Here is a 13,488-nt window from a genome sequence, read left to right on the forward strand (position 1 = left end):
GTGTGTTAAAGTATAGAATTTTATTTATCAATTTACAAAATCAGGGAAATTAGCCCACATATCAGCCTCGTAAAGAATCTTATAGTATATTTCTGATGAAGCAGAGGAACTAGATGCAAAGATAGCCTTTAACCAGATAGGAATGAAGCAGTGTTAGATGAACATCTCTTATAATAACCAGTCGCTTTTTTTTAACTATTCTAATGTACTTGGTTGTTGTTACTTTTCCCAGTTCAACAATTACCACAGGTGAGTCAGTGCATCACATTGGCTTTTATATATGTCATTCTGAAAAGAAGTGCAAATAAACCCATTGTGCTGTCTCAGTATGAAGTTGTGCGGAAGGAGCAAGACATTTGGTTTCTGTCTTTCGTTGCTTGGAGTTTGGGTAGAGTGAAATATCTTAGGTCCATCATAGTTGAAAGGAGATTCTGAACAGATCTCTGAGTAGAAATACACACATAAAAAAAAAAACAAACTCATATTTGACCTTTAATTTTAAAGATCTCTTCTTTGAGCTTGGGCCCATTTATGTGCCCAGAAGATGGAATCAAGTACTCCTCAGGCTCTTCAAATACACGAAATCATCCAGTGCTATATTTTTCTTCCCTTAGGTGAAGGTGAAGATTCTGATTATCTTCTCCAGCTCCTCCTTTCCCTTCATCATCGTTGGCCTAGCACCACCAGCTTTATGTTAAGGCAAAATTAAACAAGCAGGGGCATTTACCTTTGCCTCCTGGTCTTCCAGCTCCAAGCAGATAATTGCAGTCCTGTCTTATCCTCTGATGCAACTGTTTGCATTACAGTAATATAAAATCAATATACAATGGCCGTCCCATTAGCATGATGCACACTGACAAAAAAACAAAAACAAAAAACAAACAAAAGATAGAAATCCTAAAAAATACAAATATCAAATAAAAATTTGAGTTGTAAAGGGTTCAGGTGTGAGATCCCACTGCAGGTTTGCACCAAGCATGTCTCCTATGACAAAAAAAAAAAAAAAAGAAAAAATGAAAATCCTAGTGTTTTCCTCGTGGCGAGGTCAGCAGCTTAAATGTTTCTGGTGACCGCCGAAGTTCCGAAGAGAAAACCGAGAGACGAAGATGGGCTTTTCTCCCCGCTGGTTTGTCACTCGCTCATCAGCACACCTGCACAAACAAACATGTCCGACTGGAGGAGCAGGAGGCTATACGTTGGTCTCAAGGCCATTCATGTCAATGGTGCAGTGTTCTTTGTTCTTCTTCAGGTGCCGCGGGGGAATCGGGGGCTTCTTGCGCTCGGGGTGCGGCCGGACGCCTTCCTCCAGCTGCATGAGGCGGGCCACGTCGGGGGGGACGAGCTCGTGTTTGAGCCCCGAGGATGGGGGCCGGTAGTTCCCGTTGTTGTTGTGGCAGTTCATCAGGGGCGGCGCGCTTACCGGCGCCTTGGTCTCACAAATCAGAGGCACCTCCTACGAGAGGATATGTTGAAATAGAAAAATGAAAAAAAAAAAAAGGGGGGGGAAATAGAAAAAACAAAACAATGTATCAAATGGAACTTTACTATATGAAACAGCAACACGTGAATAAATGTGCAATTGCAAAAACACTGGAAATGATGTAGTGAGCATGTTGGGCCACTAGTGGGAGCTGTTGTCGAATGAAACCATACACACATGCGCAGAGAACAAAACGCTAGAAACATTAACAATGACAGTACATGCCTGCACACCAAGGTCATAGAAAGTAGTTCTATTTCTGCACATGCTCAGTAGATTGACGATAACAACAAACTTAAACGTGGAGGAGTTCCCTTGTACATTGGGAATATTTGATTGAAATGGTACTGTTTCTGTGTTTGCTTCAGTTTACCAAGGAGTGATCAGATTGAGTTTGGGATGCGTTAACACCTCCTTCACTAAAAACAGGTACAATCAGAAGGTATCCAAACTTTTCAAGACACTATGAATCATATTGGAAATGTATCGACGAGCAAAAAAAATAAAAATAATAATCCTTGCAGTGTTTAGCACTGCAAGGATTTCATCTGGCACACACACACCTTCCCATGTATTCACGAGAAAGCGCTCAGGCATTAGTGTGTGTTATTTTACACGTAAGTACACCAAATATCATCAAGTACAGAAGATCAGACCCAGCTTGGCTTGAACGTCTTTGTACCTGTTGGTTTATTCACACGCTACACAATGCTTACAATTAATTTTTTAAGGATTGAACCTGAACTAATTATATTTCCAATGTCAGCAAATGTACAAGATGTTCTCTGGCTGCCGTGTCTCTTAAATTAAAGTACAGATACAATGGAAAGCCCCTGTAGTAGGTTTGTGTTTTGGGGAAGCGTTGGTAGTGAGAGTAAGACAGTGTGTATCTTTTGGCTTCAGGTACTAAAAACTGCTCGTGGAAACAGTAGGGGAAGTCCTCAGAAATAAAGCCGTCACACCACTCACCCCATCTCCTTCTTTCATGAAGTCTTTCCTGCAGATGTGAGCCATGATACCCGTGGCCAGAGCGTCCCCCATCACGTTCACCATGGTGCGAAATCTGTCTCTGCGGAGCGGGAGATCATTTGACACGTTAGTGTCGGGATGAGAGCGGGAGAAGATGGACTTGAAGTATTGACTTACAAGGCCCAGTCCACCGCGATGATGAGAGTAATATCGTCTGTGGGTAAACCCACGGATGTCAGCACGATCACCATGGTGACCAGTCCAGCCTGTGGGATCCCTGCTGCACCGATGCTGGCAGCCGTGGCCGTGATGCTGCGGAAGGTTTGGGACAAACGAAGCAAACAGAGACAGGATATTGGTAAGATTAACCTGAACTGCCTGTCAATTACCAAGCCGAGGAGGAAAAAAGGTCAAACCGACCCTCGATACAGCGGCGGCGGCAGTGGCGGCAGCAGCGGCAGCAGCAGCAGCAGCAGCAGCAGCAGCAGCAGCAGCAATGTCACTGTGACCTTATTTGACATCGCTTTTCCTCCTTTTTTTCACACTGCACATCCGTTTCTCTACTTCAATTTTAATTACAGGTGATTTTCTCTGGTGCGTCGGAAAACACTTCACTGTAATGAGACTTGGAAAATCTTTGCCTTTTGATATCACCAATGGAATTCTTCTTCTTGTTCGTCTCATAATAAAAACAATAATAACAATAATAATAACAATAATAACAATAACAAGAAGAAGAAGAAGAAGCAGAAGAAGAAGCAGGCAGGGAGGTTGTGCATGGAGATATTTCAATTTGGTCATGGTCAATTTGGATAAAAAAGTTAATCATGCTATAGGTCAAGATACCTTCTGAAGAGTTTTTGATTAAAAAACATGGTTCCAAGATAAATACCTGAGTCGGACTATTACTTTCCAAGCTATACTTCAAAATGTATTGGCTTTGCCTGCTCTGAAATTGAAATCAAAATGTGCACAGGTGTTTCACGGCAGCGCATATGCCTTCACGTATCGTTTGCGAATGGAGTATAAATTGGGCTTTGTAGTATTTAATAAGTACTCGTATTGGTACTTGTATCGGCAAGAAGTTGAGGGTTAGTACTTGTGGTTGTACTCGTCCTCTAAAGACGTGGTATTGGTACAACCCTAGTGCTAGTAGTTAAAACTATCAAGCCAATATAACTAAAACATTTGAGCAGATTTTTTTAAAAAGATTCCAATGTAGTTGAGAAGAATAATACTAAAGCATATGGACCAAAAAAAAGAGCAAAACTAGAACACACGTCTACACACTAATTTCATCCAACACAACTGAGCTTTTAATCCTTTGGGTTTTTGGTGATACGCACAAGAAAAACAACAAAAATAAAAGTCCTTCGGACAAAATGTTTTGCATAGTTTTGAATCTACTGTTTTGGATTCAGCGTTAAAATGTAATCCATGCCTCCATTTGTGTCTTTTATGAGTCATTTAAATCGTTTCTTGACGGCATGTAGATGCATTCTAGCATCAAGTACTGACCGTCTTCTATTACGCACGCATGTCCTTCAGGGGAAATTAAAGAAAATCCTAATTTCCTCGTAGAATCTGAAGGCGAATTCCGGCCTTGTGAGTCACACCGGCGCTTCTTCATAGCAAATAATAACATAATTAAAAATTCCCCCATTACTGCCACACACTTTCCCATTCATCTGCGATGTGAAACGCACAAACTTCACGTGTGCATGTGATATCTGGTGCGAATCCAGAGGTGGAGGATGGGATGATCCTACCACTCATGGCAGCACGGGGAGAGATGGTGGGATGGGGGTTGGGGGTCAGACGTCCAGTGATGGCGTGACTGGGATATGGTGATTTATTGAGGCCACATGGCTCTTTTCAGAGAGAGAGAGAGATAAGCGGATATTTCCAACCTACAGTTACTATAAGGCATTATGTAGAAAAACATACTGTGGCACATGCAGGTGGTCGACAGCTGGTAGAAAAAAGATTATTATATTTTTTATAATAAAAACAATTATGAACACATTTCTGAGCAGGAAATTGGATTTGGACTCTAAAGCAGCGTTTTAAATGTTCACGTGAAAGTCCTTTCAGAGGGTATGATCTAACCCTAACCCTAACCGCTTTTCTCAAACTGTTTCTGCAGATTTATTCAGTCACATTTGAAAACATAAAGAAGTCTATAGAAATATGTATAATGAGGGGATGGAATTACTTCCTCTGGTGGTGCCATGTGCCAGAGCAGAGCTGCCTAATTGTGGGAGGAGTCAAAGGGAGGGCCTACTCTTGATTGGGATTGGCTAAACCCCCGATGACACTATATAGGGTTTGATTTCTGATTGGCTGGTTGGAGCAACACACTTTTTAAAACCTGAAACAAGCCAGGGAGAGAGAGGACAGACTGTCTTCTCTTCTGGGGCGTCAGTCCAGGTATGAAGACGATGAGTACTGTTGGAAAACCTTTAGAAAGTGAATTTTGCATAAAATGAGTCCTTTAAAGAAAAGGTTCTGTCACTGCTTGGCTGTAAATAGGTTGATATTTGCACATGATGTATAAATTATATTTGCTATCTGTATTTTACTGCTGGATGTACCAAAATGACCCCGTCAGTGGTATATTTAAACGGAGCTTTCACATGCATGAGGGATCCCTGGCCACACAAACTCCGACATAATCACTGTGCTGAAATTGGTGCCTGACTAAAAAGTGTAACTGTCGATCATCTGCTATTATTTGGAGTCGCTGTTAACAGTAATTACACCCTGCATGAGGCTGAATCGAGGGGAAACCAGTGATTTCTCTAAGGGTTGTTAGAACCATCTTGACTTCATGCTGGAAGAGAAGTCAACTTTCTTTTTTTCTTTATATTTTTTTATTTTTTTCATAATTCCTCAGCATTTTGGAAAGAGAATTGGTCCAAATTCCTCCCCTCTGCCCCGGCATTTGAACGCATCAGGATGAGTCGGAGAATTAGGAACCAATCAGAGACTCACTTTCAAAAGGTTTATACCATGTGGTATCATTTCACCAATCACGTTGCTCGTTACTGGGCGTAATACAAAGCCAGAAGTCAGTCGCGAGATATTTACTTGAGCCGATAATTCGTTATATTTTGGTGAAAAAAGATGAATTTAAGTCAAATTAGACGGTGACAAGCAGTGATGGTCATTATACAAATATTTTAGAGGCTTTGAGCAACACGTCCGCAATTTTTTCGGCCGTCTTTTCAAAAAATTCAGCGTCCAAATGACGACTGGACAGCTCGCTGCCTAAAACTATGCATTGTGTCAACAATTTTCAAACCCAGTTTCATATCTGAGCCACTGGGTGTTTCTAGTAAATGTACTACGAAGGATCACTTATCTGCTGACATGAATGCTTCCAAATCACAATATCTTTCGCATGTTAATGAGCTTATGTGACGCGCAGATGGCACGCCGCTCAGTTGACTGACCTGATAGTGATGATCTGGCCAAAGTCCAGCTCGTAGTTATTCACTTGTGCAATGAATATGGCGGCGACGGCCTCGTACAGAGCGGTGCCGTCCATGTTGATGGTGGCGCCCACCGGGAGCACGAAGCGAATGATGCGGCGGTCGATGTGGTTGTTCTCCAAGAGGCACTTGAAGGTTATAGGCAACGTGGCAGAACTGCAGAGGAGAGAAGAAGAAACATATGATTAGGATTAAAAACTATCTATATAAAACTACATACTATCTAGCTATTCTCGTATCAAACTGTCTGCCGCTTGTTTCCTACAATCTTCTCGTGATGTGCTCTCTGTAGTTTAACAGCACTGCTTTCTGCCGACTCAGATTTCAGCTCTTTTCAAAGGTTTGCAGGCGAATGTAGGTCAAGAAATGATCAACGGTTTCATTTGTGATGGAAAGGTGTTTTTATGTCCCTTAAAAAATCGTCTGTGTGTGTGTGTGTGTGTGTGTGTATGTGTGTGTACCCACACACACACACACACACACACACACACACACACACACACACACACACACACACACACACACACATCAGAAAACAACTTGTATACGTGTCAGACACAGTTCAAGAATGATGAGAGACGTGGAAACAACAAAGTGGGTTCAATTATCTACACTTGCGGCTCAGACTGCTGATACACACTGGAGCTCAGAGAGAGAGAGAGAGAGAGAGAGAGAGAGAGAGAGAGAGAGAGAGAGAGAGAGAGAGAGAGAGAGAGAGATAGAGAGAGAGTTCGTTCTGCGTTGTGCCTTGGTAAAAAATTTATTTCAGATTTTTCTTCGTGGTAATCTTCAGATAATGTTTAATATACCGATAACACTGGTTTATCTGAATCTACCTCTGAATGCAATCAAAATTTTAGATTCTAAACTAAAACTATAGTAGACTAGAGCTACACTCGGTAGAGCGCAGACCTTCGCCAACGCCACATTTGTTTTTGGGAACTGAGTTAGCATCGCTAAGATAGCTCATATCGATGCTAACTAGCCTGTCAGGGAGCTACATCACGGTGTGAAACGCTGAGAGGGAAGCGTCTCCATGGCAACAGACGCTGATCTCCATTGATCTCCTCTGTGAAGTGTCTCTCTCATCCGCTCTGTGTGGGACATTTTGGGGAGATTTATTTAGAAACGATTGACCGTTAACATCCCAAAATCTAATTGGTTGGTCCTTGGATGATGACAAATCATCCCTGAAAAATTCATACAATTCGGGTGAGTAGAAAAATGAAATGAAGAAATGAATAAGCAGTTTTCTTGTGAACTTTATACAAATTTAGGTAATGATCAGAAATATTACTTAAGGGATTCTTCTTTTTCTTGATTAATTGATAGTGATTGTGTGGTTTTCTCCTCCTCCTCTTCAGGCCCTCCTCTTTCTAATCAGGAGAAGGTGCAGCTGTGAGTGTTGAAGTTTTTCAACCGCAGGCATGCCATCTAGGTTTTGAGCGAATTAAGACAATGCTTTGTGTTTTGTAAGAAAGTCAGTCACGGAGAATATTTTTTGTCCATGCAACTAAATTGTGCACCTTTAAGTGAAACTTGAAAATCCTTCCATGAGTGTTTTTTTTTTATACCACAAATCGAAAATCTCCTCAAATGGCGACTCTTACTATTTCGATTTTCTGAACAAAAGAGTGGTTATTCCCTTTCCACAATGGAAAATTTGAAGGAGTATGGCATTGCTTTTCTGTGCTTTGTTGGTTTTCTGTCAGATCGTATGGCTCCACATCCCTGAGAGCCATTTGCATAGCGCACCGCTGCTGTTTTTGTCACTTTCATACCTTCCAGGCACTTTTGATTACTTTGCATGTGGGGTGAAAATAAGGCCAGTCCTGAATCTACTGCAGTAAACCCACACGGAACACAAATAGAGATGCACCAATACCACTTGTTAAAAGGACGAGTACAAGTACAAGTACTAACCTTTTGCTACTTGCTGATACCAAGTACTGATACAAGTATTTATTAAATACCATTAAGTCTAATTTATACTCCATATGCAAATGACATGCAACGCTATGTGTTATAAACCACCTCCGCCAGCTTTACAGTCTACAGTACACATAGTGCAATGCTTAGCGTCTATCTACTACGTCACATAGTATTCACCAGGTGGTATCGGGGGAGCGTTTTATGACTTTGAGTACCGAACTCAATACTGGTATTAGTATCGGTGCATGAGCCCACAATCACAATGTCACTCAGCTAAAACCAAGCAAAACAGTGACATCACATTTCAAACACTTACTGAAGTCCATTTATAACCTGTCATACAGTATGACCATATCAATTTCAACTCCTCAAGGAATTCTTCATTTTGATTCACAAATGTTGGAAAATCGTGACGTGATTCTCTTTATTGATTTCTTAGCTTTGTATCTACAAGGAAATGAGGGCTTTTCATCTGAAGAAGGGGAGGAATGTGAGATGATATTAATTCTTTGTCTGGCAGTTTTGGGAACTACTTTCTACTACTCTGTGGAGTAATAGGTGGTGTTCATAGGAGCTTTTGAGTGTTCCAGTAGGAGAGTTGCGTTCATTTTGACATGCTGTGTTGGTTTCTTCTCACCTGGAAGAGGTTGCCAGTGCAATGAGCAGGGCCTGCAGGATGCCCCTGATGTAGACTATGGGGCTCTTTTTGGTGATGAAGAAGTACATGGCGGGCAGGATGAACAACCCGTGCAACACCAGGCCGAACACCACCGTGACGGCGTAGAAGCCCAGCTTCTTCCCCATGGCCGAGGGGTCGCTCATCTCCAGGATCTTACCGGCCACCAGGAAGACGATTCCAAACGGGAAGTACCTGGAATGACAATGAAGCTGTAGGATTAAGAATGAAGATATAGTTGCTAATTTTTTCTTTTTTTTTTCTCAGTCCTATGTTTGTTAGGAGCTTGACATTGTTACGTCTGCCAAGGAGGTTTGTTTGTCTTTTTGTTGACAAGATATCTCAAAAACTAACGAGGTGATCAGTATTAAAAAAAAAAAAGAAAAAAGAAAAAAGGTCCACAGGTGCATTTTCATCAAAGCAAGAACCCATGAAATTCTGGTGGTGATCCAGATCTAAAATAATTGTTACACATTTTCCATTCCCTATATCTTATTAGATGCCGAGACTGTGACTTTAAATGACAGGTGCATTGTGGGAAATGGAGTCGTAGGATGTTTTGGTTCTGGGGAGTGTAGTTTGTTGTTGTCTCGCTGGGCTCCGGTGCTAAAAGAGGAATAAACGTCCACAATTCCGCAACCACCAGCGTCTTCCCTTCTCCCTCCATCGAACTCCACGTCACAATCGACCCGACAGGCAGCTTGTCGCTACCAGCAGTCACCAGTTAGTGAGTGAAACTCCATGATAAGTAGCGGGACGTTTACACCATGTTCCCGGCAGCCACGGCAGCCACGTTTCAGTCCACCGTGAACAAAACGGGATGGACGTGAGACAACGCAGGGGGACGGGACGGGCAACCGTAACAGGTCGTGATAGTCGTGCCAGATTTTTAAACTGTCAAAAAGTTTTCCACGGTGCGGATGAGAAACGTAATTGGCCGTAATAGAACTCCCGTGGGACGGGAGGCTTACAGGAAGTGACGTTGAGTGCGCGTTCTTATCGCGGTTGTTTCACGGTTGCGTTGCGCTTCGTCACGTTCATTCGCGGCTTGTCCCGGCGTGTGACGGCTTGTGGACCCGACGCGTTGCGTTCTCCTCCGGTCCGCCACGGTGTGCACGGTCTGGGCGGAAGCCGGGCCCGAGGGGAGTTTCATAGGAGTCTGAGTGATCAACGACAGAACAACTTCTACAAGCTCTGCCACCGAAAAAGAAACCCAGAGGTATGTCGGCACCCTTCGGGGAAAAACGTGCTTCAAAATGGTCCAACGTCCACATTTCATCTGTAGAAAGCTTTGATAGAAGGTGAAAAACGTGCCGCGCCTTCCTCGGAATTCCCCAGAATCCCACGGCGCACCACGTTTCAGGCAAACGGGGCTGCCGGGAACATAGTGAACATAGTGAACACAGTGTAAACCTCCCCTAAAGCATGGCCCAATGCTGCTTGATGATCTTGTTTACTTCAAAACACTGGGAACTCAAAATCTCTTAAACACTAATAATTACTTTAATTTATTGATTGTTTTACTGTAAACTGATTATCTTCTTGCATGACTTTGGAAACTGGTTCGTCATTTCTTTTGTTATTTAGCTAAAAACATCTTAGACAGTTTTAGGGATTGAAAATAATCTATTTTGGTCGTTTTCTATTTCAGTAGTTCTCAAAGAGTGTACAGTGTGAACCGTCTGAGAAAAGTAACACACACAGCAACAAACTGAACAAACCTGCAGCATTATAACAGAAACCAGAAGTTAAGGAGAGATAACTTTTATTTCAATTATGAAGGGTTTTTATAATGGTTGTTTCTTTTATTTTGAGTCGTGTTGTCCATCATCTTCTCCATGCTATTTTTAGCCTCCCACCGTGATTGTGTCCTGCTGTGTTTCATTATTATTAATCCACTCTCTTCCTATTTACTGTCTTAAGTCTGATTTGGTCTGTGTGGGCACCAGTCTTATTAGGTGAAAGTACAAACCACTGCACGGCGCTGCTCTGCCATGACGCCACACAGTCTTAAAGTCAAGGTTTGATGCTTTCACTTATAAACAGTTCATTTTTGCCTCGAAACCTGTGAGGCTCTTTCTTTCTAAATAACCCAAATGTCCATAAGTAATGTCCGGGATGTTGTAGCAGAGGGTTTTTGATGCTCCGGTATATGTGCAACCTTTCATGTTCCTGAAAGATAAGCCTCTAAAACGTCTGCTTTGGCTGTTATCAGTCCGACTGAATGACGGGAGTTCATCTCGCAGATACCGAGATGTTCCGATAGGTTGTTTGTAATTATATATGCCCACGAGGGCTTTAGATAAGCAAAACCTTAGGAATATAAATATGACACAGTGCACCTTGGTTAATATTAACCACTGAAATACCATGATTACAGTGCTTACAGCAATTCCCATGTTTGTTTGGGGTTTTTGTGTCTTTGGAGTAGATTTTAACATTAAACTACTTTGCTGCATTTTTTTTGGGTCACATACGGAATTTCAAACTTATTGTTCTCCGTTTTCATATGTGGCGAATGGTGGTGAATTTCTCAGATGGGTCTCTTCATTCTTCCTCAATTTCAGCCATGATTCTGAGTATTAATCTTAATTTAGGTATCTTTATAAATCACATTACAACAAGCACCAGAAGTGATGCCAATCTTGCCTTTTTTAGATATAGAGAGGCCCCCAGTGATGAACATTAGTTTACTTTTAAACAGCTCGTGAATAGAAAGCGCGTATCAAGATTGACACTTTTATGAACACACACCAAATACAAGCAGATGCTTAATTAGTCTCTTTTAAAAAAAATCAATGTGTTTTTTTCAGTCATTAATAAATATGAACATATCAAAAGATTTTTTAAAATCTTAACAAACCTGGACACATTTACAAAACGTTTTAACACATTTCTGTTTATGTGCATTTAAAAATTACTACAATGGGGAAAGTTGAACCTGACCTGCAGCTTTTAAGCCAAATTTCTCTTTTTCCAAGCGTGTAAATTAGAAGAGATTTGACAGAGTTGATAATAATTGCTTGTTATCTCCGTCGCTACATCTTGTAGAAACATGCAACAAAACAGAACTTTTTTTTTTCCAAAAAGAAAAAGAGAGAATAAAGAGAAGAAATGAAGAAAAGGGAAGAAAAAAGAAGAACTGACTTTAGTTAAGGACCAAACAAGTCTGGCGATGGCCAATTTAAAAGTCGCCCCAAGTCCAAGTTTTTCCAAAAACAACATATTGGACATTATTGCAGTTTATTAATTTGTTTTGTAATTTTCTTTATTTTTCGGTTTCTGCGAGGGTGGGGAGGGCGGCGCTCCAGCGCCATCTATTGGCCAGCCGCCACTGATTGAAACTTCTATCAAATGTTGTCTCCATGTGAAAAGAATGTTTATTGAAACCCTTACCAAATAACAATCGCGACTATTCGAAGAACGGCCTCGTTCAAGCTCTGGCAGAAATTCACCAAGGCGCTGCCATTTGGTCCCATTCTTCCGAGCATAATACCTGCGGGGAACAAAACAGATCCGACATTTTGATTCTCAGTTGGATGGCTGGAAGAGAGTTCCCTGAACGGAGCATGTTTTTACCCATTGTGGCGGAGAAAATAACAATCCCAAGGACGTTCATGCCGTCGCTGGTCCCTTCACGAGTCTTTATGAGCACATCAGGCGGTGGAGTCAGATCCAGGGCGAAGTTCTGAATGTCGGTCCCGTTGTCGTCCTGGATCCCGTAGATGAGCGCCCGCCGCGTGGTGGACTCTGATTGGGCCTGACTCACCGTTGGCTTGGGCTTCAAGCGGTACTCGGTGCTTGTTCGATACTGTTGGCAGGGAATACAACGTTCTCTCAGCAGCTCTACGGAGCAAAGCTTTATGAGTTTTTGTTTAATTGAAAAGGTCTCACCTGCTGGAACGTGGCCTGGACCAGATTGGCTGGGAACATGTTTCTGCAAGGCAAACACACACACACACACACACACACACACACACACACACACACACACACACACACGCACACACACACACACACACACACACACACACACACACACACACACACACACACACACACACACACACACACACACACACACACACACACACGTCCTTCAATTTCCATGAAGCAGATTCTGAATGTAAGACATTTCCATAACGCCACCCACAAGGCTGTACATTCATCACAAACTCAGTGACAGAAAACTAGATAATCAAATTGTGGCGGCAGGATAGATAAAACTCCATCTCTATAGTCTCCTTCAATCTGATGACATTTATAGTCTGGGTTAAAACAAACAAAACCTAAATTAAACTTTCTTGGCTTTCTGGTTTGTTTGAGTTCAGCTGCAGAAGTTGAACTTGACTGCACACATATATATATATATTTGATATTTTTTCCGAACTATGCCCCTGCTTTATACCCAACCTGAACTTTCAGCACACACAATTTTTTGTGTGACTTTCTCCCTGCAAAAAATATAGATACAAATCTGAGGCAACAGTCTGTTTCTGTTTCTCCATGTTTAAGGATTTACAAACCATGATAGACTAATCTATTCCTTTCGTTTATTTAATGCGACCGGGTTCGTTCATTTATTAAACTGCCGATGCGACCCGGCAGGTTTTACGTGACGCCATGGTTTTCATTAACGCCAGACGAGAGAGGACGAGCGTTGTCTGCGTTGAGATTCTGTAATGTTAATGAGGATGATAAAAGTAAGAACGATTGTTAATTAAGTCCTGACAAAGTATCAAAAGGGGAACACGAGTTTGTACACCAGAGACATTTGGACCAGCAGAGTTTAGCCCGATGTCGCTCATTAGTTTAACTGCTCAGTGGAGTCGTGCTACATGCTACATGCTACATGCTACATGCTAAAGTGTTTCGACGCTCACACACCAGTGATGCTACATGCTAAACCTGATTAGAGTATAATTGATACACGAGCT

General features: G+C 41.9%; 1 protein-coding gene across 2 annotated transcripts in view; it reads right to left on the reverse strand.

Annotated features, from left to right (window-relative positions):
• Window positions 1–13,488, reverse strand: part of slc1a7b (solute carrier family 1 member 7b) — a 54,396-nt gene continuing 40,908 nt past the window's right edge. For both annotated transcript variants that reach the window (XM_080474173.1, XM_080474172.1), the window contains 8 exons: window positions 12,446–12,488; window positions 12,131–12,362; window positions 11,948–12,047; window positions 8,513–8,746; window positions 5,905–6,099; window positions 2,627–2,761; window positions 2,450–2,549; window positions 1–1,453 (listed from right to left, as the gene is read on the reverse strand). In XM_080474173.1, the coding sequence (XP_080330299.1) occupies window positions 1,190–1,453; window positions 2,450–2,549; window positions 2,627–2,761; window positions 5,905–6,099; window positions 8,513–8,746; window positions 11,948–12,047; window positions 12,131–12,362; window positions 12,446–12,488 (1,303 nt within the window). In that variant the 3' untranslated portion in view covers window positions 1–1,189. The remainder of the gene's footprint in view (window positions 1,454–2,449; window positions 2,550–2,626; window positions 2,762–5,904; window positions 6,100–8,512; window positions 8,747–11,947; window positions 12,048–12,130; window positions 12,363–12,445; window positions 12,489–13,488) is intronic.

The sequence above is a fragment of the Lipophrys pholis genome (genome assembly GCF_963383615.2).
Source record: "Lipophrys pholis genome assembly, chromosome: 10".
Classification (NCBI taxonomy): domain Eukaryota; kingdom Metazoa; phylum Chordata; class Actinopteri; order Blenniiformes; family Blenniidae; genus Lipophrys; species Lipophrys pholis.